The sequence below is a fragment of the Leucoraja erinacea genome, chromosome 12 (genome assembly GCF_028641065.1).
Source record: "Leucoraja erinacea ecotype New England chromosome 12, Leri_hhj_1, whole genome shotgun sequence".
Classification (NCBI taxonomy): Eukaryota; Metazoa; Chordata; class Chondrichthyes; order Rajiformes; family Rajidae; genus Leucoraja; species Leucoraja erinaceus.
The window spans coordinates 21,277,606-21,301,984 of NC_073388.1; the positions used below are offsets into that span (position 1 = coordinate 21,277,606).

Sequence of the window (24,379 nt, forward strand, 5' to 3'; positions counted from 1 at the left end):
GTGGTTTTGGCGGACCTAGGAATCAAAGGCCAAAAATCTAATCTGAAAAAATATCTGAAAATCGAATTTGACACACCAACATGCTCAATTTCCATATATTGAATGCCAACATGAATCTGGGTAGTTAGTGCACAGAACAAGTCAGCAAATATCAGCTATACAATAATGCAGTCAAAAATGCAAAGTCCATCCTATTCCCTATCTAGCTCACTGGATTGTACACAAACTCAAAGCAAAACCTGCTGGTCCCAAGCTCAAAAATAACAAACATAGAATAGCTATAAGAGTATGTGGTGCACAAATACAATACACAAATTTGGTATGGGATACAGAAATGATCACAAAACAATACTTAGCTCCAACAATTAGTTTATTTTTAAAATCAGATGGCTTACTACATACACTGAAAAGTATTAGATTTTCGATTATACTGGAGCTCTTCTCTGTATATACTGTTTAGTCCAGTGCTCAAGATGAGAAAGAATTAGTGAACAAAGTAGGAAATCTTTACTAAACTGTTAAGATGCATAAATCGGGAAGAGATGGGCAGGACAATTGTAGCACTTTACCTTTAAAATCATACTCTAGAAACACATACTTTCGACAGTCTTTTAACTAAAGGTGATGCAAATTTGCTGCCATTTCCACTGATGAAGTGACAAAGCAGCTGAAGCATTCAGATTTTGTTTGTGATCAGCCCAGACTATTCTCAAAGTGCATTTCAGAATTTAAAAAAAAACCGTATCAATGGAATAAGATGTAATCAAGAACAAACAGATAGTACATTTACCACTTGTATGTTCTTTTGTGGGTGATTAATAAAAACGCCTGTGAATTAAATACTTTTGCTAGATTCCAATTTGTATGACAGTCCTAATTAAGCAGTCTTATGCATGCCTAGGTTTCTGCATGTGACTAGGGTGGGGGAGGGGTGGGAAGTGAACAAAACAGGAAGAATCAGAAATAATTATTCACAATTTTAGAACAAAATATTTGCTTCATCTTTCAAAGGCCATAGTCTCTGTAAATCAGCTGCTATCGAGTAGTGTAGAAAAATACTATTAGTATTCCATTCATTCCAAAAGGATGAACTTTAATTTTGTAAAAATATGTAAAACCTTCAGTCTGCGTGACAAAAGATTTTGTTTTTGATAAGACAATAATCATACATTAATCAAAAGCCAAGAAAATTTCCAATGCACAGAAAGCTCAAGGTAGTAAGTGACAATTAAACTATGAGGCTTTTCTGATTGAACAGATTCCTACATTTCTTACTAACCAGTACAGCCTCATATACATCTAAACTTCAAGAGATATATGTATAAAGTTTAAACACTATTACTGCAGCACGTTACACCATAAGCATGCAAAACCATGTACACAATCAGTTTTGCATGGAGAGAACATGTCTGTTGGCTTGGTTCCTTTAACTGTAGAGGTTTTGGTCTATTAAATCAACAGAAAAAATAAATAAATCAGTAACCAGTAGTAACAAAAAGGTAGTAACCATAATTAAAACACTTCAAGAGATCAGGCCATACTTCAAGCTATTAGTTGCTTATTGATTTGATAACCAAAAGGGAATGTATTTTTGAAAAGTCCCATGAACATGGAGCCAAATTTGACGTGAGGAATAGATACTGTATATTCCCAACAGCACTGTCCATATTTTGTTCCAAATGATCACAGAAACAAGTCTCAATTTTTCATTGCTCCAATTTCTAAAGGTTTGGACATTCAAGATGCTGGCCAGAGATTGCAAATACATTTATAGTATGACCATTTCATTAAATGCATCAGCAGATAAGAGCACCTATTACTATGCGGGATTATTATGGTGCAGTTTAGGTTTTGTTTTCGGGGAGATGGGGGGGGGAAACTCACCTGGAATTGTATAGTTACTTAATTCACATTCCTTTAAACCATTTCATATTGGTTGTTTGTGATGTATCTGGATAGACAACAGGCCAGCATGATTCCAATCAACTGCAAAGAGTAAGAAGAACAAAGTAAATATTGTTCAAATGGAAGGAAAGTAATTTGTAAACAATGTAGACTAACAGCCACTTGGCACCATAATGGCTCTATTAATTCAGTCCATGACTTTCATTCTAGGCCCCTTAATGTGTGGCACAATGACCACTAATTATCTTGTGGTGCAACTCTTCAGCACACATCATCAGTGTGAGCAAGTATAACAATTCAATCATCTATCTTTCCAGATTGTTGCTAAGGTATCGAAGGATGCTATCTGAAGAAGGGCCTCGACCCGAAACGTCACCTATTCCTTTGCTCCATAGATGCTGCCTCGCCCGCTGAGTTTCTCCAGCATTTTTATCTACCTTCGATTTTTCCAGCATCTGCAGTTCCTTCTTAATCATTTTAATTAATGTCACTTTGTGCTACTTGTATATCCTTTCCCTTCAGTGGGTTCACAACCAATTTTTACCTACCCATAAAAATACATTTCCATTACAAGTGTGCAAAACTCTGACATGCCTCTCATATATATTAGACAAATCATCATCTCTAAATGGAGAGATTTTGATTTAGTCAGGGGTCTCAAACAGGAATTGGGGACAAATACTTAAACCATTGACAATAGGTGCAGGAGTAGGCCATTCGGCCCTTCAAGCCAGCACCGCCATTCAATGTGATCATGGTTGATCATCCACAATCAGTACCCTGTTCCTGTCTTCTCCCCAAATCCCCCAACTCCACTATCTTCAAGAGCCCTATCTAGCTCTCTTGAAAGTATCCAGAGAACCGGCCTCCACCTCCCGCTGAGGCAGAGAATTCCAGACTCACAACTCGCTGTGTGAAAAAGTGTTTCATCTCAGTTCTAATTGGCTTACCCCTTATTCTTAAACTGTAGCCCCTGGTTCTGGACTCCCCCAACATCGGGAACATGTTTCCTGCCTCTAGGGTGTCCAAACCCTTAATAATCTTATGTTTCAATAAGATCCCCTCTCATCCTACTAAATTCCAGAGTATACAGGGCTCTCACTTAACTTTTTTTTTCCCTGATGCAAGCCCACCCAGCTTTTTAGGTTGCCAAATAACAGTTTAGGTGGTCATTCAAGACGGCTTGCATGAGGTGCGATAATGTGCTCGGACGAAGTGCGTAGTTACCAGTCGGCATTATGGTCAATGAAGCATTCACATATTATTTTTGCTTCAAATCAAGTCACAAACTAAACTTATTCACCAATCAAGACATGATATATACCACAATGACATGCAGCAAAATTATAATACAGTATCTCATCTCTTTTTACACGTTGCAATGAATGCAATTTCTATTATTTCTTTCCACTTCCAAACAAAAATGTGGTTGGATTATCCAGCATATGATCAACCTCGGTGAGACCAAGTGCAGGCTTGGCAATCACTTCGCACAACACCTCCACTCAGTTCGCAAAAACCAACCTGATCTCCTGGTGGCTCAGCACTTCAACTCCCCCTCCCATTCCGAATCCGACCTTTCTGTCCTGGGCCTCCTCCATGGCCAGAGTGAGGCCCACCGCAAATTGGAGAAACAGCACCTGATATTTCGCTTCGGTAGTTTATACTCCAGCGGAATGAACAATGGCTTATCTAATTTCAGGCAGCCCTTGCTTTCTCCCTCCATCCCATTCTCAGCTCTCCCACAGCCTTCTGTCTCTGCCTCTTCCTTTCTCCCCCCCCTCCCCTCCCCTCCGGACATCAGTCTGAAGAAGTGTCTCGCCTAGTCCTTCGCTCCATAGATGCTGCCTCACACGCTAAAAGAGTGAGGCCCACCGTAAATTGGGGAAGCAGCACCTCATATTTCGCTTGGGCAGTTTACACCCCAGCAAGGCGGCCAGCGGATATGGGGCGGGCGGGGAGTGGAGACGTGGTGGCCCGGACACGGAAAGTGTCAGTTAGAGAGATAGAGAGGGGGGGCCCCCGCTCAGTGTTGAACGATAGGTGTCCCGGGTGCTTGCCAAGCCGGGCAAAATGGCATGCTTTTTAGGTTGCCGGTGGGACTTTAGGTCGCCATTGGCACCCGGGCAACCGTTAATTTCGAGCCCTGGTATACAAGCCCAGCCGCTCCATTCTCTCAGCATATGACAGTCCCGCCATCCCGGGAATTAACCTTGGGAAAGAAGTGGACATGCATTGATGAAATTGCTCTGATCAAACTCCTTTATCAAATTTTACTTCTAAAGGCACAAAACATTAAAAGCACGTTCATACCAAGTCATGACATTGAAATAGTTGTAAAGCAAAGAAAAACGTACCTGGAAAAAACCAATTCCAAAAGCAATACCAGCGATTATTCCAACATTAGTTTCCATGAGGTTAACAAACAATTGGATGCATCCCTGGCATGAATTAAAAAAAAAATAATAATAAATTGTGGTAAAGAGTGGCAAATTAGGTAGTGTCCCAGCAGAAGCTACTTTTAATAGAAAATCAGTTCATAAAAGGTAAAATGCCAGCTTCAAGCATGTAAATACTACATCCTATTTTATTATATTTCAAAGGAATGAGCAAGATAAGTGCTCCCAATTCCTTACTAGTGATAAAAATAAGTGTCTAATAAAACAAATTTTACATACTCATGTGAATCACCTCATGTGGAAGGAGAATTTAAGCAGTTTATGGTGGTGGGTGTTCAGACAGAGAAGGATGGAAAAGGCATGATTAAGGGGCTGGCCCACTTGGGCGACCTAATTGTCGAGTTTAAAAGAGTTTGAACAAATGACATGTTGAAGACCAGCTTCGACTAACTTCGGGAAAATTGGACACCGAATAGTGGAGTGAAGACGACCTCCTTCGACTATGATGAAGACTATCTACGACTACCTTCGACTACCCTCGATTACCTACAACTAACATGCCGACCTACTACGACTAATCCTACGAGTAAAAAAAGTATCGATGTTTTCCATGGCGACCTTTTTTTTTTACTCGCGGGCATTTTTTTTAACATATTGAACGCCGCAACCTAGCTGAGGGCTCGCGTATGCGGAGACCACTCTCAAGCATGAAGGAGAGTTACGAAGACCTCCTGCGACGTTGTGTCGACCATGCTGCGGGGTGGAAGATTGCAACCTTCACGTGGTCCGCCCTGTTTCGACTAATGCAATCAACTCGCCGTGCACAAACAGAAGATCAAATAGAACAAGTTGTCCTACAACTTTACGCTGTGCACGCCACACGAAAGAAGATGCAGACCATGCTGGGAGTACGAGTCGAGGGCAAACTCGCCAGAACTCGCAGATTAGGTCGCCCAAGTGGGACAGGCCCTTTAAATGCTGTCCTTGAATCTAGACAGAAAATACAAATTAACCAAACCATTTCTAAATAAAACACGACTACAAGTTTACATTTTGAGCACTCGCACACCTGCCGATAACCAACCCCTCACCAAAAATTAATCAGATTATAGCACAAGCATATTTATCTCAAAACATTGAAGAGATACCACGAGGACTGTGAATTACATTTCAAACTGAAAAAACGGCTGTTGCATCAACTTAGAAAATGGAGCATATAGTCATACCTTTTTAAAGACTTTGTCTACGGCAATTGTGATGTTTTTCAGATCTTCAACTTTACAGTCACTGACATTTTTACAGCAGCTAGTTGGAATTCCATTTTTTTTGAAGTACACAGTGTCAATCCAACTAGTGTAGTTTTGATCACCACAACAATGCAACTGGAAAACAAATAGTCCATGTGTTAAATCTATGGGCACTCGTGTCTTTTTATCGGACATGTCGAACAGCCCTTATTTTAGGCATACACTGGCCCTATCCCCCATCCTTTTCTCCACTATATATCTGATTGCATCTGGGCTGCCTCCTGTACATGTGCAGATATTAAGGACTTTATTAACTTCAACACTAACTTCCACCCTGCCCTCAAATTCACGTGGACTATCTCAGGCACTTCTCTCCCCTTTCTTGATCTCTCCATCACAGGAGACAGAATATCGACGGGCATCAATTACGAACCTACCGGCTCCCAGTTATCTGCACTACATTTCTTCCCACCCTGCCTTTTGCACAGTTGTTATTCCCTACTTAATTCCTCAGTCCTCACTCCAAAGCTAAGATGTTCCATACTAGGCCATCTTAGATGTTCGCATAGTCAAGGAATATGGGTTCCACCCTTCTGGCATAGATGGGGCCCTCACATGTGTCTCCTGTAGTTCTGTTCTTGCTCTCCACCCCCCCAGATGGAACAAGGACAGAGTTCCCCTGGTCCTCACCTCTCATCCCACCAGCCTTTGCATCAAACATATTATCCTCCTACAGGAACACACCACTAATCACATCTTCCCATCTCCACCCCTTTCCGCCTTCTGCAGGGACCACTCCCTACGCGACTCCTTGGTTCACTCATCCCATCTGATCAAAATTATTTAAAAGAAAAGTTCCAGGAATGACAGATTAGTATGTGACTGAAATCTAAAAAAGGACGTCACGGTGGCGCAGTGGTAGAGTTGCTGCCTTACAGCGTTGGAGACACTGGTCTGATCCCGATTACGGGTGCTGTCTATACGGAGTTTGTACGTTCTCCCCGTGACCAGTGTGGGTTTTCTCCGAGATCTTCGGTTTCTTCCCACAGTCCAAAGACGTACAGGTATGTAGTTTAATTGCCTTGGTGCATGTGTAAAATTGTCCCTAGTGTGTGTAGGTTGGTGTTAATGTACGGGGATCGCTGGTTGGAGCGGACTCGGTGTGCCGAAGGGCCTGTTTCCGCACTGTATCTCTAAACTAAAAACTATAAGCCACATTGCAAATCTGTAACCAAATACGGCTAGGATGGAATAATAATATTGTGCCGGGTACAAATTCAATAGTTATCTTGGATTCAAAGATGGAAACTTGATAAATATTTGTAGAAAATGAGCAGGGATGTAAGAAATAGAGATAATTAACTTATAGTTTATTAGACTAGCACTGACTCGAGATGGACACCAAACCTCCTTTGTGTCAAAATGAACTGATTAGTTAGTAAAATGTATTTCCATGTTACTTACATTTTGCTGGATGTAATCCACTGTGGAATCTGTTGTATTGTATTTATGTACAGCATCTTGAAAGGTTTCCCTAAAAATGGTTTTAATCTAAAATACAAATGCACAAACAACTAAATTGCAAATAAAAGCTTTGCTAAAATTTAACACACAAGAACTTGGGAAACTTCAACACACAACAATTATAGTTTCCTTATTTCAAAATGCAAGGAATTAAAAACTGCAGTTGTATTTACAATAATTTGCTTGACAATTTTTCGTATTGGGCTAGTCAAGACAGTTTGGATCTACAGCGATCAAAACTGGTCTAACTAGCCACTCCTTCGAAGATCTGTAAAAAAGTACAAATGGACCCCTTCTCCCACTAGATTGTCAATTTTAATTGTGTTTAGGTACGATGATAGCCACAACAAAAAATCTTTCTGGTATTTCCAAATTCAGCTGCTGAAAAGTCTCTGATCTTTTGAATTTATTTGTTCTTTATCCTATACACAACCTTTCACTAAAACCAGAAAATACCAGAAACATTCAGGTGGTCCAGCAACATCCATGAAGAAAAAGACCTTGATCGAGAGAGCACTTCTGATATTATATTTTTGCTTTGCATTCCACTATGGAGTTTTATTTTGCATTGTTACTTTTCAGGTAAATCCTATTAGCTCTCAGTATTATGTGCAATTCCAAAGGAATTGAGGATGGTCTTCTGACAACAAAACCACAATGCCCGCTCAATGCATTTGAAAATGAAACAAACAAAGGATATATTATTTGATAAAAGGCAAATATGTCCTTACCTCATGCCGAAAGACAAATCCAGAAATTCCAGCTACTAGTTGTGCCAAGAACAGTAGCGACAGGATCATTGCATACTAGGAAAATAATAAAAATTTGCATATTTCACTTTACAGTGGAGGAAGACATGTCATTTAGAAAGTTTTTTGCTTTTTTAAAGGCCCATAAGGATGTCTGTCCAGGAGCTTGACACGAGGATTGAAAGATAAAACTAAAGAGCATGCATCTCAAAAACTGAATGGAATAATTTCAGAATGAAAAAAGTAACTAGATGGGTTTTAGAATCTCAGGTGGTTGCATGGAAGTGTTATTAGGGGGGTGGGGGTTATAGCTGGAGGGGCCATTTAAGGATATATTCCCTTCAGATTGCCAAAGGGAACATATCAGGTAATTAAATCTCATTGAAACTGGTGAAATGACACAGGATGACCGCTGAATGCGGAGACTCATTGTGGTTCAATCAAGATCAAACAGATCACTATCCTTATTCTTGCTAGAAATGCAAGAATGCAGGGAAGAGTATGAAATATTGCTAACATATCTTCCTGATGTGCACTGATTTATATTTATACCAATTGTGCTCAGACAGGTTTACAAACAATGACGAGACAGTACAGGAAGGAAATGACATCAAGACAATAACCTCTCCTTCAGTGTCAACAAGACAAAGCAGCTAATTATTGACTTTTAAAAAAGCATGGAAATGGTTGAGCTTCAAATTCCTTGGTGCTAATATCGACCAACCACATTGATGCGCCAGCCAACGCTGCTTCTTCCTGAGAGACCAAGAAAATTTGGCATGACTCCAGTGACTGACACTCCCACAGATGCACCACAGAAAGCATACTGTTGGGTTGCATCACCGCTTGGTTTGGTAACAGCTCTGCCAAACACCATAAGAAATTGCAGAGTTGTAGCTGCAGCTCAGTCCACCACAGACCAGACTTCCCGCCATCGACTCCATCTACACATCACGTTGCCTTGGAGAACCAGCCAACATAATCAAAGACTTCTCCAACCCCGGTCATTCCTCCTCCCTGCTCCCGCCCAGCAGGTGGATTTCTCAACCACAGAAATCTAGCGCAACGGAAGGCAATAATGTCAAGGCAAGAATATTTTTTGAAGAATGGGACATCCTGAAAATTACCGGGAACAAACAGGAAGTGGTATCAAGGCAAGATCAGTGTAGTCATGATGGTGGAACAGGTTCAAGTGGCCACTTCTGTTCCTTATATTCTTTATGACAAAAAAGTTTGCACCTTATTGCTATTATACAGTGGTCAGAAACCAATCTTGGGAGAAGTACATGGACCGTTTGATTTCTATTCAAGAATGCACTTGCTTTAGAGAAAAGATTTAATTATTTCTGGATTCACAATAATGGGAGATGGTTTGGCCTTGGAAGGTAGTGTGAGCTCCATAGCTTGGTGCTTTCCTGCTATAACATCAATGGAAATTGTACAAGGAGAGATAAACTAGATTCAAAGGCCCGTATTCTACTAATTTTTTTTAAACCCAATGCAGGTTTAACTCTGCAATTTAGACTCGATGGCGGGTTTAAATCCCTGATATTTAGACTGTCTAAGTTGTCTTTCTACTAATCGGCAAAGCTTAGACTGACCTTAGACTAGAGTCTAACTTGCCGAAGGTTTAAGCTCGCTACGGAGAGAAAAAATGGCCGACGAGCTGGAAGCACTGCAGAGAGCAGAACGATTTGATGAGATCGAAAGGATTGCCCTACAAGCTGGGAGACTGGAGAATCATGTCGCTGAATACGTTAATCCTTTTTTTTTTAAAGTACGACAATGACGCATTCTTGAAAAGGTATAGTTTCACAAAAGAAACAGCACCATTCATCATCAATGAGCTGACCTGTATTCTCTAGGCGAAGATCAGATGGTATACCAGTGAATGTGCAAGTGCTGACGCGCTCAGATTCTATGCTGTTGGTAAGTAGTGTTGTTTTGTTAAACGTGTAATTTAATGGGGTGATTGAACTTAGAATGTATTAAATATTCGTTCTTTTGAAAAAGTGATTATCGGAAGAGTTATTTAATTTGATAAAATTAACTCGAAGTCGACAGTCATCGCCATCACTCTGACGCTTCGCATCTTCGCCCTCTCCGTGCGGCCTACCAGCGGGACTGGGCCTCCACTCGTTTGTTTCACGCTCTTCTTGTGAGAAGACCACTCTACCTTCGCTTGCAACTTCATTCTCTTCCATTGCTCACAAAGGTCATGAAGATCTCTGCGGCTGCCAAACCGCGACAGAAATTTCGAATAAATCGCATCCCATGCCTTGTTCTTTTCAATTGTTATCCGGAAATTGCACCTTTTTTTCTCGATAATTGTAATTTTATCTGCTAGTAAGGTCACGAGAAATTATTTCTCGCTGGCGTCCCAGTTTCCTTTCCGCTGTTTCTTTTTGTCAGCCATGTTGAAGTTGTCGTCTGCTCGAGCTTCTGCTATTGAATTGCACATGTGCAGTACAAGCAGACATCATCACCATGGCAACTAAAACGCAGTCTAACTTTAGACTCAGCTAAAACAACAGTCTAAAGTTAGACTCGCCTTAGACTTTAGTCTAACTAAACCTCACTACCAGAACACCAAATTTTTCTTAAACCGAGCATCGGGTTTAGTTAGACCGAGCGGCAGGTTTGAGGTGAGTTTAAGGAAAGTCTAACTTTGCAATTAGTAGAATACGGGCCAATGGGTTTAGAATGAGCCTAGACTAAATGGGAGCCATATTCCACCATTCACCCGTCTCCCCCAAAGGTGTGGAATATGATAAATAAGCCATGATCTTTAATTTAACAGTAAAGGAGACATGAAGGCATGCATAGCTAATTCTTGCAACCATAATTATGAACTTTGAGGTGTCTTACATAATCTTTTACTTGAAAACATGCATAATTATACCACACCCAAAGACAATTAGCCTTGACATATATTAACAGATTTAAAAGAGACTTACTAGTTTTAACATCCAAGTGCTACCTCGACATGTTGCAAAACATCCAAAGAAGCCAAATATGATGATGGCTGCACCTGTTCCAATGAGCACATAGGGAACATTTGTACTTTTTTCAGCTACTGAAGGCAGATAGTGTTCCAAGTTCACTTTGCCCCATACACCCACTGCCAAAAGCACAGTACCTGCAAACTGCGAAAAGAGATAAAAGATGGGATAAAATACATATTGGTCAGAAATGCACTCAAGTTTGTTGCAACACTTCTGTTTAACTAAACATTTCTAAAAAGTATTTCTTAGAACTGTCGAATCACTAATATAGTTTTAAGTCAAATTACACTGTACGTTGACTACATTGTCAGAGATCATCATTGAAGCACAGAAAAAAACTTCCAATTCTGTAGATTCCCATACAACAATTAGATATTTCCATAACTAAAAAGACAAACCAGTTTTCAGCTATACAATCAGACAATAGTGAACGGCTTGGATAGAGTAGGTGTGGAGAGGATGTTTCCACTGGGGGGAGAGTCTAAGACCAGAGGTCATAGCCTCAGAGTAAAAGGGCATATATTTATTTTGGAAGGATATGAGGAATTTATTCAGTCAGAGGGTGGTGAATCTGTGCCACAGAGGGCTGGGGAGGCAAAGTCAAAGGATATTTTTTATGGCAGATAGATAGATTATTGATTAGTATGGGTGTCAGGGGTTACGGGGAGAAGGCAGGAGAATGGGGTTGAGGGAGAGATAGATCAGCCGTGATTGAATGCCGGGGTAGACTCGATGGGCCAAATGGCCTAATTCTGCTCCTATCACCTATGAACAATCCAAAGTAGTCAGTAGTGAAGGAAATAATTATATTGTACTAGTATTTAAAAGTTCTACCATTCCACTGAATATAATACCTTTGCAAGTATTCAGGAGAGTGAAAAAATAGTAATGCCTGGAAACTTGAATTTATGGATCCAGAAATAGATTAATGTGGTCTCAAGTTTTCCCCCCAACCAATGGAGAACTGGGACAACATGCACCAGGGTTATTACATGCTTTAATGATCATACAGAAAGTTTGCAAATAGCTTCTGACCCATCTTACAATTTAAAGTAGAGTTTATAAATTCCAACGTAAAACAGGCAAAGCATTTTTAGGGAGAAATATGATGGACAGGTGAGGCTGTAGTGGAAATTAGATATTTAACTAAATTAATTAACCTAGTCAGCCCATCTGACACCTAATTAAATCAGCAGACCTAATCCTAATCAGCACCAGTCTGATGCAAACAGTGCACCAAATAGCCAAAACATCACAAAAAATTTCAACATTGACCCTTATTTTATTTTTGTAGTATAAATTGCACCCTTAAAGGGAATTTTAGGCACCTGTTGAAATTGGAACTCTTCCCAATTTTCCTGGAACCATAGCATTTTGAAAATGGAGCCATCTGGCCATTTAAAATCAATCGTCGTGGCTATCCCTCGAGGTCAAGGATGATGGTCTACGTTCTGTTGTTATTATGGACTCTCGGGTGGCTTACGAGTCCAATCCTGGCTTTGAAAGTTCTTCAACATTCAGGACAGGTAATTCCAGATGGCAGATAAGGCTTTGGTTGTTGCTGCCTCTCTTTCCGTTTTCTTCTCTTTTCTTCTAATTCTGCGCATCTCTTGGCTTCAAAAGTCGCTGTTCCTTCTTGGATGATGGTTCGCCAGAGTTTCCTGTCCTTGGCATTGGTTTCCCAATTGTCTTAGCTTAAGGCGTCTTTGAATCTCTTCTTTTGTCCCCCCTCTTTTCCGTTTGCCTTCTTTAAGCTGGGAGTAGGTTTGCTTTGGTAGATGCTCGTCTTCCATCCGAACAACATGACCGACCCATCTTAGTTGATTCTTGATGACGAAGGCTTTGATGCTAGATGTTTTCGCTTCATTCAGCATGCTGACGTTGGTCCTTCTGACTTCCCAACTGATATTTAAGCTGCTACGAAGATATCGTTGATGGAACTTTTCAAGTGTTTTCAGATGGCGTTGGATTGGGAGCAACAGAAAATACCAAAAAAGGCAATACGGGGAGAAAATATGAGGTATGAAAGTAAGCCAGCCAAGAAAATAAGGGAGGATATAAAAGCTTCTTTATATATGTGAAGAGGAAAAAATTAGTTAAGACCAAAGTTGGACCCTTGAAGACAGAAACAGGTGAAGTTATTATGGGGGAACAAGGAAATGGCAGATGACTTGAACAGGTACTTTGGATGCGTCTTCACTAAGGAAGACACAAACAATCTCCCAGATGTACTAGTGGCCAGAGGACCTAGGGTGACAGAGGTGAAAGAGTTAATCGCTATTATATCATTTGCTGCCATATTTAACCCTTTCTGTAATTAAAGAGCTAATTGCTATTGCATTGCTTGCTGGGATGCTTGACCGAATTTTTGTGGCTTTGCTTTTGGTTTTTTTAGACAGGTTTTCTGGTTGAAGAGTCTAATCAGATAAGAGTCCCAGCTAGGGGGACAAACTGATAACAGGACAAGACACAAGCTAGCACAGAAAAAACAGCTCATTGTTAGGACTGAACTATTGCATCTTGGGACTATGGCTAATGTCTTTGGAATGCTTGGTTTTAAGCAAAAGGTGAAAAACACTTCTATGGTGTCGGCCTCTGCAATGGCTGCTTCCATCTCTTTTTCTTGCTGCAAGGCCTCTAAGGTCGCCTGCATCCGCACAGCCTCGACCTGCATCTCTGCCTGCATCCGCGCAGCCTCGACCTGAATACGTGCAGCCTCGACCTTCATACTTATCTCTCTCTGAGCGAATGCCGCTCTAGCTTCGGCTGCTTTTGCTTTAGCCCGTGCTTTAAGGGCCGCCATGCTGGCACTGGAGCTGGCTGCAGAGCAATATGAACGAACGCTGAGGGACTTGGCTTCATTCTGTGAAGCGTTGTCTTGGTTGCTTGTTGCCATGGCGTTGAGGTGTGGACGGACAATGTGATGATGTGAGCCACCCTGTGGTACAGCTTGTTGTGGTGCTGTATTTTTACTATAGACTCGGGTGAACCGTCTGAAGAAGGGTTTCGGCCCGAAACGTTGCCTATTTCCTTCGCTCCATAGATGCTGCTGCACCCGCTGAGTTTCTCCAGCTTTTTTGTGTAACTCCATATTTGGACTTGGCTGGTGCTTCTTGGGACAATACCTAATGCCCCTGATATTCTGTGTACGTGACTCTTGTTGAATAAATAAAGATACCCCAGGATTCAGTGTTAATTTGAGTGGTATTTTGGGAGAACCAGAAGTATCACTGGATACTTCTGGACTGTAGTATCTCCAGCCACTCCCGTCTGATGTAAAAGTAAAGCTTGTATGGTCTACCTTAACTCATTGTATTTTGTCTGTTTTAAGATGTGAACCTTATTAGAGGAACTGAAGGAAATCCACATTAAGCATGAAATGGTGTTGGGTAGACTGATGGGACTGAAGGCTGATAAGTCCCCAGGGCCTGATGGTCTGCATACCAGGGTACTTAAGGAAGTGGCTCTAGAAATCATTGATGCATTGGTGATCATTTTCCAATGTTCTATAGTTTCTGGATCAGTTCCTATGAATTGGAGGGTAGCTAATGTTATCCCATTTTTTAAAAAGGCAGAAGAGAGAAAACAGGGAATTATAGACCAGTTAGCCTGACATCGGTGGTGGGGAAGATGCTGGAGTAAATTATAAAAGATGAAATAGCGGCACATTTGGATAGCAGTAACAGGATCAGTCCGAGTCAGCATGGATTTACGAAGGGGAAATCATGCTTGACTAATCTTCTGGAATTTTTTTTAAAATGGACAAGAGAGAGCCAGTTGATGTAGTGTACCTGGACTTTCAGAAAGCATTTGATAAGGTCCCACATAGGAGATTAGTGGGCAAAATTAGAGCACATGGTATTGGTGGTAGGGTACTGTCATGGATAGAAAATTGGTTGGCAGGCATGAAACAAAGAGTAGGGATTAACGGGTCTCTTTCAGAATGGCAGGCAGTGACTAGTGGGGTACCGCAAGGCTCGGTGCCGGGACCGCACCTATTTACAATATACATTCATGGTTTAGATGAAGGGATTAAAAGTAACATTAGCAAATTTCCAGATGACACAATGCTGGGTGGCAGTGTGAAATGTGAGCAGGATGCTATGAGGATGCAGGGTGACTTGAGGACAGGTTGGGTGAGTGGGCAGATGCAGTTTAATGTGGATAAATATGAGGTTATTCACTTTGGTGGCAAAAACAGGAAGGCGGATTTTTATTTGAATGGTGTCAAGTTGGGAAAAGGGGTAGTACAACGAGATCTGGGGTCCTTGTTCATCAGTCACTGAAAGTAAGCATGCAGGTACAGCAGGCAGTGAAGAAAGCTAATGGCTTGTTGGCCATCATAACACGAGGAGTTGAGTATTAGAGCAAAGAAGTCCTTCTGCAGCTGTACAGGGCACTAGTGAGACCACACCTGGAGCATTGTGTGCAGTTTTGGTCTCCAAATTTGAGGAAGGACATTCTTGCTATTGAGGGAGTTCAGCGTAGGTTCACAAGGTTAATTCCCGGGGTGGCGGGACTGTCATATGCTGATAGAATGGAGCGGCTGGGCTTGTCTCAATGGCTTTTAGTTTTCATCTGAAGAAGATTTTACTAGAAATAAAATGAGTAACTATTAAGTATAAGGAGAGGAACAAATTGGGTGAAAAATGGTTGGAAAGAAAAAACAACCAAAAATCTATTTTTGATGGACATTCAAAGGTACATGAATCGCATAAAAGGTTAGTCAGAGGCACTTAACTGTTAAGGCATAAACACATACATACAAAACAAGTTTAGACAAAACTCAGTGTTCAAGTAATACTAGAATAGTGAATTATTCAGGAAAGCAACCAAAGTTCCTTCAATTTAAACAGTTATAAACAATGTAGTTAATGTTAAATTATAATTAAAAATACATGTACACTTAAAAAGATAATTTACCCAAATATTATTTAGGCTGGATGAGAAATGGGATAAATAAGAGATAGTTAATAAATGTTGGATAGCTCAACTCAAAGGAAAGCAAAAGGAGGATTGGAATTAAAAATCAAACTTAAAATAGTCAATTGTAGGCCAATTACCCCTACAAAGCCGCATCTTTCGGATGTGGCAGGAAACTAGAGCACCCGGTGATGCAGCAGCTCTACCAGCTGCGCCACTATGCCATCCTAAAAGCAATTATTTTGACTTTCATTGGCTTTCTTTTGATGCAATGTTTTTGGCTTTGAAAATGGCAAAAACAAGAAGAATGTTTTGTTGGTACAATTAGAAATATTGGGATGGAGACATTTGTTAAGCAATGGCATATCAAGAGTTATTTAGAGTCAAGGAAAGTATCATACTGAGTTTAGATAACTATTGAGTGCCAGAGATCTTTAGGGGGGAAAAAGGGTTAAGTGAAGTAACCCGAATACTGGACAATAATACTGGACTGGGTAAAGATTTTATTAATTAATTTAAAAAAAAGATCAGCTCAATAAGTGTTAAACAAAAACAAAAAGATTTGCTTTGGGACCAAAAGGACACAGTATGATTAAGTCATAGATAAGAGCTGGAAACATTCCAAAGCAGAGGATAACAGGCTTTGGTGACATTTCCCCTAAAATGCAAAGGAATGCTGATCACAATCTTTTCAAAAGTCTTTTTACTGACAACAGGCTGGCTGCCAATTTTACAGCTTTGTTCAATAAAAAGAAAAAGGTCAAATAACCACAATTACTTGATTGTAGCCAATACTTAACAGTAATAATAACCAAATACACTTTTGCGTATTATAGACACATTTTGTCTTAAGTGATCTATCGTTTCACCAGAACCTCACCCCCCAAGAAAATCCCTTTTGTATTTTTTTTGTATTAACCAATTCACATTATTGCATTGGTCGAGGCTACCCAATGCAGATCAATTGGTCTGCCCAAGCCAACTTTGTCAACTGATTTCTAGTTGTCTTATTTCAAACAACAAAAGCACTTTTCACTGTGCCACTAAACTAAACTAACCTCAGTTTCCAACTGTGTTTAAGAAGGAACTGCAGATGCTGGAGAATCGAAGGTACACAAAAAAGCTGGAGAAACTCAGCGGGTGCAGCTATGGAGTGAAGGAAATAGGCAACGTTTCGGGCCGAAACCCTTCTTCAGACTGGTCGGGGGCGGGGGTGGGCGGGGACAAGAAAGGAAAAAGGAGGAGGAGCCCGAAGGCTGGGGGATGGGAAGAGACAGCAGGGGGACTGAGGAAGGGGAGGAGACAGCAAGGACTAACAAAATTGGGAGAATTCGATGTTCATGCCCCCAGGATGCAGACTTCCCCAAACGGAATATGAGGTGCTGTTCCTCCAATTTCCGGTGCTGCTCGCTGTGGCCATGGAGGAGACCCAGGACAGAGAGGTCGGAGACGGAGTGGGAGGGGGAGTTGAAGTGCTGAGCCACCGGGAGGTCCGCTTGGTTATTGCGGACCGAGCGGAGGTGTTCGGCAAAACGATCGCCCAACCTCCGCTTGGTCTCACCGATATAGATCAGCTGACATCTAGAGCAGCGGACGCAATAGATGAGGTTGGATGAGATGCAGGTAAACCTCTGTCGCACCTGGAACGATTGCTTGGGTCCTTGAACAGAGTCGAGGGGGGAGGTAAAGGGACAAGTGTTGCATCTCTTGCGGTTGCAAGGGAAAGTGCCCGGGGAGGGGGTGGTACGAGAGGGAAGGGAAGAATTGACAAGGGAGTTATGGAGGGAGCGGTCTTTGCGGAAGGCAGATATGGGGGGAGATGGGAAGATGTGGCGAGTGGTGGGGTCACGTTGGAGGTGGCGAAACTGACGGAGGATTACTTTTTCTATGTGACGGCTGGTGGGCTATCTGGACTACACTTCTTCCCACCCTGCTTCCTGTAAGGACTCCATCCCCTACTCCCAATTCCTCCGTCTACGCCCTATCTGCTCCACGGATGAGGCGTTCCACACCAGGACATCTGAAATTTCCTCATTATTCAGGGAACGGGGGTTCCCCTCCTCCACCATAAATGAGGCTCGCACCAGGGTCTCTTCCATACCCCGCAACACTGCTCTCTCTCCCCATCTCCCCACTTGCAACAAGGGCCGAGTCCCCCTAGTCCTCACCTTTCACCCCACCAGCCGTCACATACAAAAAGTAATCCTCCGTCAGTTTCGCCTCCTCCAACGTGACCCCACCACTCACCACATCTTCCCATCTCCCCCCATATCTGCCTTCCGCAAAGACCGCTCCCTCCATAACTCCCTTGTCAATTCTTCCCTTCCCTCTCGTACCACCCCCTCCCCGGGCACTTTCCCTTGCAACCGCAAGAGATGCAACACTTGTCCCTTTACCTCCCCCCTCGACTCCGTTCAAGGACCCAAGCAATCGTTCCAGGTGCGACAGAGGTTTACCTGCATCTCTTCCAACCTCATCTATTGCGTCCGCTGCTCTAGATGTCAGCATATCTATAAAAATGTGAGACCAAGCGGAGGTTGGGAAGAGATCGTTTCGCCGAACACCTCCGGTCGGTCCGCAAGGACTAACCAAATTGGGACCTCCCGGTGTTCTCAGCACTTCAGACTCAGCCAAACGGCTATATTTAAGAGGGAGTTCCTCCAATGTGGTGCTGCTTGCTGTGCTAAGGGGAGGTCGGAGACGGAGTGGGGGGGAGTTGATGGAGGAGAAGGCAGGTACGGGATACTGAGTTGGATGATCAGCCATGATCATATTGTTATTGCGGCGGTGCAGCCCAACCTCTCGTAGGCTGACCTAGAGCGGACGCAATGGCCTACTCCTTAACGATTTCTATGGGTCCTTGAACGGAGTAACTCCCCCTCCCACTCCGTCTCCGCATCTCTTGCGGTTGCAAGGGAAAGTGCCTCCATGGGTGGTACAGAGGGAGGGAGAATTGACAAGGGAGTTATGGAGGGAGCGGTCTTTGCGGAAGGCAGATATGGGGGAGATGGGAGGATGTGAAGAGTGGTGGGGTCACGTTGGAGGTGGCAAAACCAGGACATTTCAGATGTCCTGGTGTGGACCAATCTGGACTACACTTCTTCCCACCCTGCTTCCTGTAAGGACTCCATCCCCTACTCCCAATTCCTCCATCTACGCCGCATCTGCTCCACGGATGACACCTTCCACCTCAGGACATCTGAAATGTCCTCATTATTCAGGGAACGGGGGTTCCCCTCCTCCACCATAAATGAGGCTCGCACCAGGGTCTCTTCCATACCCCGCAACACTGCTCTCTCTCCCCATCTCCCCACTTGCAACAAGGGCCGAGTCCCCCTAGTCCTCACCTTTCACCCCACCAGCCGTCACATACAAAAAGTAATCCTCCGTCAGTTTCGCCACCTCCAACTTGACCCCACCACTCGCCACATCTTCCCATCTCCCCCCATATCTGCCTTCCGCAAAGTCCGCTCCCTCCATAACTCCCTTGTCAATTCTTCCCTTCCCTCTCGTACCACCCCCTCTACTTCCTGACAATATTAAGGAGATTTGGTATGTCAGAGAGGATTCACTTGAACTTCTACAGGTGCACTATAGAGCGCATATTGACTGGTTGCATATGGCCTGGTTTGGCAACTTGAATGTCCACGAGTGGAAAAGACTACAAAATGTTTTGAACAGGCAATGTTGTGAAGATGTTGTGAAGATGCAACACTTGTCCCTTTACCTCCCACCTCCCCCCTTGACTCCGTTCAAGGACCCAAGCAATCGTTCCAGGTGCGACCGAGGTTTACCTGCATCTCTTCCAACCTCATCTATTGCGTCCGCTGCTCTAGATGTCAGCAGATCTATATCGGTGAGACCAAGCGGAGGTTGGGCGATCGTTTCGCCGAACACCTCAGCTCGGTCCGCAATAACCAAGTTGACCTCCTGGTGGCTCAGCACATCAACTCCCCCTACCATTCCCTCCGACCTCTCTGTCCTGGGTCTCCTCCATGGCCACAGCGAGCAGCACCGGAAATTGGAGGAACAGCACCTCATATTCCGTTTGGGGAGTCTGCATCCTGGGGGCATGAACATCGAATTCTCCCAATTTTGTTAGTCCTTTGTGTCTCCTCCCCTTCCTCAGTCCCCCAGCCTTCGGGCTCCTCCTCCTTTTTCCTTTCTTCTCCCCGCCCACCCCCACCCCCGATCAGTCTGAAGAAGGGTTTCGGCCCGAAACGTTGCCTATTTCCTTCGCTCCATAGATGCTGCTGCACCTGCTGAGTTTCTCCAGCTTTTTTGTGTACCTTCAGTTTCCAACTTCCTAGCATAAAAACCATGCAACACTGAACACTACGGTATAATAAATATTTATTTGCAACCTTCTGTGTTCCAGGAAGGACTCCTGCTTCACCATTGTCTCCTTTTTAAATTGTTAATCCCCAGTAATTGCTCCCAAAACATGATAATTTTGTCAAAATGCAAGTGCCAAGGTTGAAGACAAGAATGCAGCCAAGGCTAAAAAGCCATATACAATGCAAATTTATTTTAACAAATATTTCATCTATGCCTCTATTCCCAAAAACCAATTAGCCCTATTGTTCAATAAAAATCAACTTTAGTTCACCTTTCATCCTACCAAAATGCATTAGTTGTCATTAAATTCCTTGTCATCGTATTGTCCATTACTATCTTCTTCATTGTTATTACATTTCCACATATTACATTATCTAACTTTTGAAGTTACTTTATACAAAAAAGAAGTCCCAGGCATTTCTCTACAAAACTGTTCCAACTCTGCCATTGGGCAGGAATAACCCAACATTGCAAACATTGCATCACAATTCATTGCAACTATATTTTTGAGCCAATTTTATTTTCACACAACTGGCCCAAAGCTTCTGATGACAAACTGCCTGAACTTGCAGGTCAAAAGGTCGCAAAGTACTGGAGTAAGTTACCAAGTCAGCCAGCACCTCTGGAGAAAATGAATAGGTGATGTTTAGGAAGGAACTGCAAAACCAAGTGGGGCATAGGAAAAGGAAAGCTGGGTGTGGCAGAGAAAAGGAAGGGTGTTCTGTTAAAGGTTACCTAAAATTGGAGAATTTGAGGATCATACTGTTGGATTGTAAGCTACCCAAACGAAATACGAGGTGCTATTCCTCCAGTTTGTGTGCGGCTTCACTCTAGCAATGGAGGTAGCCCACCATAAAAAGGTCAGTATGGGAATGGGAAAAGGAATTAAAATAGTTAGCAACTGGAGGATCCAGTGAACCTTTTCTCCAGAGATGCTGTCCAACCTGCTGAGTTACTCCAGCATTTTGTGTCCTTTTGTGTAAACCAGCATCTTGATGCCACATTTGAACTTGCAGGTCATTCAACTGCAAAAAACGACACTCCTGCATTAAGCAAGTCCAGAAGCATGAGCTGCTTTACACGTTCCCGACATGAACAACAAGGGCCCACATATCATGCATGATCATAAATGCCCTTTTAAATGCTTCTCAAACTACCTTGCTGATTTAGAATGTTACAATGACATTGAAAATTAAATATTTTACTAAAGCCTCAGTCTAGAAAACAATTACTAATAGCAATAAATAAGCAAACAACACATAATCCTCCGAAAATTCGGCCACCTCCACCGGGATCCCACCACTAGCCATTTTCCCATCTCCACCCCTTTCCGCATTCCACATAGACCATTCCCACAGCAACTCCCTGGTTAACTCATCTCTTCCCACCCAAACCACCCCTTCCCCACAAATCGCAGAAGATGCAACACCTGTCATTATATCTTCTCCCTCTGTCCAGGGATCCCGACAATCCTTTCAGGTTAGGCAGTGGTTCATTTGCACCTCCTCCAACCTCAGCTGCTGTATCCGTTGTACAAAATGTGGATTCTTATACATCGGCGAGATAAGTGATCATTTCGCGAACACCTTTATTCAGCCCACCTGATCCAACCCGATCTCCCGGTTGCCGGACACATTAATTCTCCTTCCCATTCCTAGAAAGACCTTTCTGTCCTACGTCTCCTCCATTGTCAGAGTGAGGCTAAACGCAAATTGGAGGAACAGCATCTTATATGTCGCTTGGGCATCTTACAGCCCAGTGGTACAAATATTGATCTCTCTCACTTCAGGAAGCCCAGGCATTCCCTCTTTTACCCCCCCCCCCCCCCCCCCCCCCCCCCCCCCCCCCCCCCCCCCAATCCAAGTCACACTAGCTTCTCATTTTCACGCTACAAACAGCTAAAGGCTTGTTCCCTTTATCATTGTTAGTTTTTTGCATATCTTTCATTCATTGTTCTTTATCTCTCCACATCACCATCTATCTCTCGTTTCAATAACAAGTAGTTACTCAATTTACTTTTGCTGTAATTTACATTAAAGCTGTTTAGCCTTAATAAAACTCTAGTCAAAACATTGTTTAAAAGGGAAATTTAAAGGTTACAATGAGATATTGGAGAGGATTATATAATTGACAGGACACAAAATGAGTGGCTGTCAGGCGCTTGCTCCCTTTGATGAAGGGTCTTGAGAACTTCAGGTTACAGGTTCAATATAATGGATAAGAGAAAAACTTTTTATACACACAAATCTGGAAATCATTTCTTGCAAATGCTGTGGAGGTAGAATTCATTGCAGTCTCCAGGAGAGAACTGCAACAATAGTCAAAGTAGAAACATTTGCCAAAGATTTCTAGAGAAAAGGCCAGGAAGCTAGCATGTTGCTTTGCTGCCAGGATAGCACTGACAAGATGGCTCAAATGGCTTCTTCTGTGCTGTAACCATTCTACAATTCCAAATGTCAAAATATAAAACAAGAGATTAGCTTGTGATCTGGAATGTACCTCCATAAATCAGTCTAACTTATGCAAGAACAGGGGGTCAGGTGTTAGTGTAACGGCCCGTATATGAAACCTTTGCTCTATTACAAATATCCTGTTATTTTAGTGAATGCGGAGCAAAACAATCTGGATCATACAAGTTTAAACAACACCAATGTACTCAAGAGCACTCAGCACAAAAGCGTTCAGAACTATTCTGTATGCAAGTGAAAGCAACGATTCCAACAAAGCTGTGCATTAGATTCAAATTAGAGGCCGCCAAAACCTATTTTCTTCACGCGAAAAGGGGCAGACTACTTCGGTTATGCGCCTTCACATCGGTCCCTTTGATGGATACCAATCAGGCGTTTTAAAATTCGTAGAACACATGTAAGCAAAAAGAGCAATGTTGGGCTGACATGTACAATATAGGATAATGGAGAAAATCCAAATACGATATCGTGAAAGTCGAAAGTCCTCTCCCTGGCCGCTGAACACTCACGATTTTGTTTGACTGCACCGTTGTAAGGGTTAAATAATAATACAGTAGATAATTACCTTGGGGGTGGACAACAATGGATAAATTAGTGCCTCGTTGAGCGAGGTACTTCCTCGTCTCACCGAGTAAATAACACCCGGTAGCGACGTACGAAAGCAGAAATATTAGGAACTGCATGTGCTGGCATACCAAAAAAAGAAAATGTTGGATTAACTCAGCGGGTCAGGCAGCATCTATGGAGAACAGGGATAGGTGACGTTTCGAAAGAAGTTCCTTTTTTAGACTGATTAAAAAAAACACATTCGGAACAAGTTGCACGGTGGCGCAGCAGTAGAGTTGCTCCGAGATTCCTCCCACACTCCAAAGACGTAAAGGTTTGTAGGTTAATTGGCTTGGTGTAAATGTAGGATAGTGTTAGTGTGCGGGGATCGCTGGTCGGCGCGGACCCAGTGGGCCGAAGGACCTGTTTCCGCGCTATACGATCTCTAAACTAAACTAAAGTTGACTGAACGATAGGAACTTCCCGAGTTAGGAATTAGAGCGGCTCTGAGCGCAAAAGAACTAAGGAGATAAACATCCAGCAGCTACGAAAGGAGCTCAGAGTAAAATTCCTCATATTGCATTCGTTTCTCTTGGGACGAGTCAATAGAAAATGTTTAGGTTCACTGTTTTAATATAATACATACCAAAGCCCCGTATGCGCTATACAGGGCTTCTGTAAATCTTTTAACCAGAGGGATGGGTGATTAAATGGAGTTACAAACTTGTGGTGAGTTTTTTTCGGGAGTAAATAAATCCTTGCTGGGAGAGTGAGTGGTCTCTGAGCCCGGATTTCGAGCATCCCTTTGTGTGGCGACTGCTCCGCTTCGAAGCCCCGGGGAGGCTGTCCTTTACCCCGGGCTTGCCCTCTCTGTGTCCCGAAGGTGCTGCTGCTCCCGCGCAACGCACTCACCCAGAAAATAAAGCTGAAGACAATAAGGAAGGTTTTGAAGCAGGTGATGACAGGCTTGGTCTGTAGCCGCCGCGCTGAAGACGCTGCCATGTTGCGGTCGACGCTGCTGCTCACAGTTGCCGGGGAAGGAGGGGGAGGGGCCGAGACGAGACCCTCTGTCTAACCCCCGCCCCGGAAGTGACGCCACCCACCACGCGTCCGCCCTCCTCATTGCACGGTGTAGGTGTCAATCATCCCCCATTGGAACGATGAATGGGATTTGAACGCTCGAGCCGACGGGGACACCAACTGAACTGAACAAGGAGCTGGCAATGGATCAGGGAGTTTTTTACTCGCTTCCTGGCAGACTTTTATAACACCCCT

At 42.9% G+C, this 24,379-nt stretch overlaps 1 protein-coding gene across 1 annotated transcript; it reads right to left on the bottom strand.

Moving 5' to 3' along the window:
- Window positions 1–352: 352 nt before the first annotated feature.
- LOC129702147 (tetraspanin-7-like) lies at window positions 353–24,174 on the bottom strand. The gene is made up of 8 exons (XM_055643759.1): window positions 24,017–24,174; window positions 10,782–10,970; window positions 7,807–7,881; window positions 7,016–7,102; window positions 5,531–5,686; window positions 4,263–4,346; window positions 1,885–1,986; window positions 353–1,446 (listed from the first exon to the last, which is right to left on the bottom strand). Exons 1-7 carry the CDS (start codon window positions 24,104–24,106, stop codon window positions 1,918–1,920), a joined length of 750 nt encoding a protein of 249 aa, XP_055499734.1. The 5' UTR covers window positions 24,107–24,174; the 3' UTR covers window positions 353–1,446; window positions 1,885–1,917.
- Window positions 24,175–24,379: the final 205 nt, after the last annotated feature.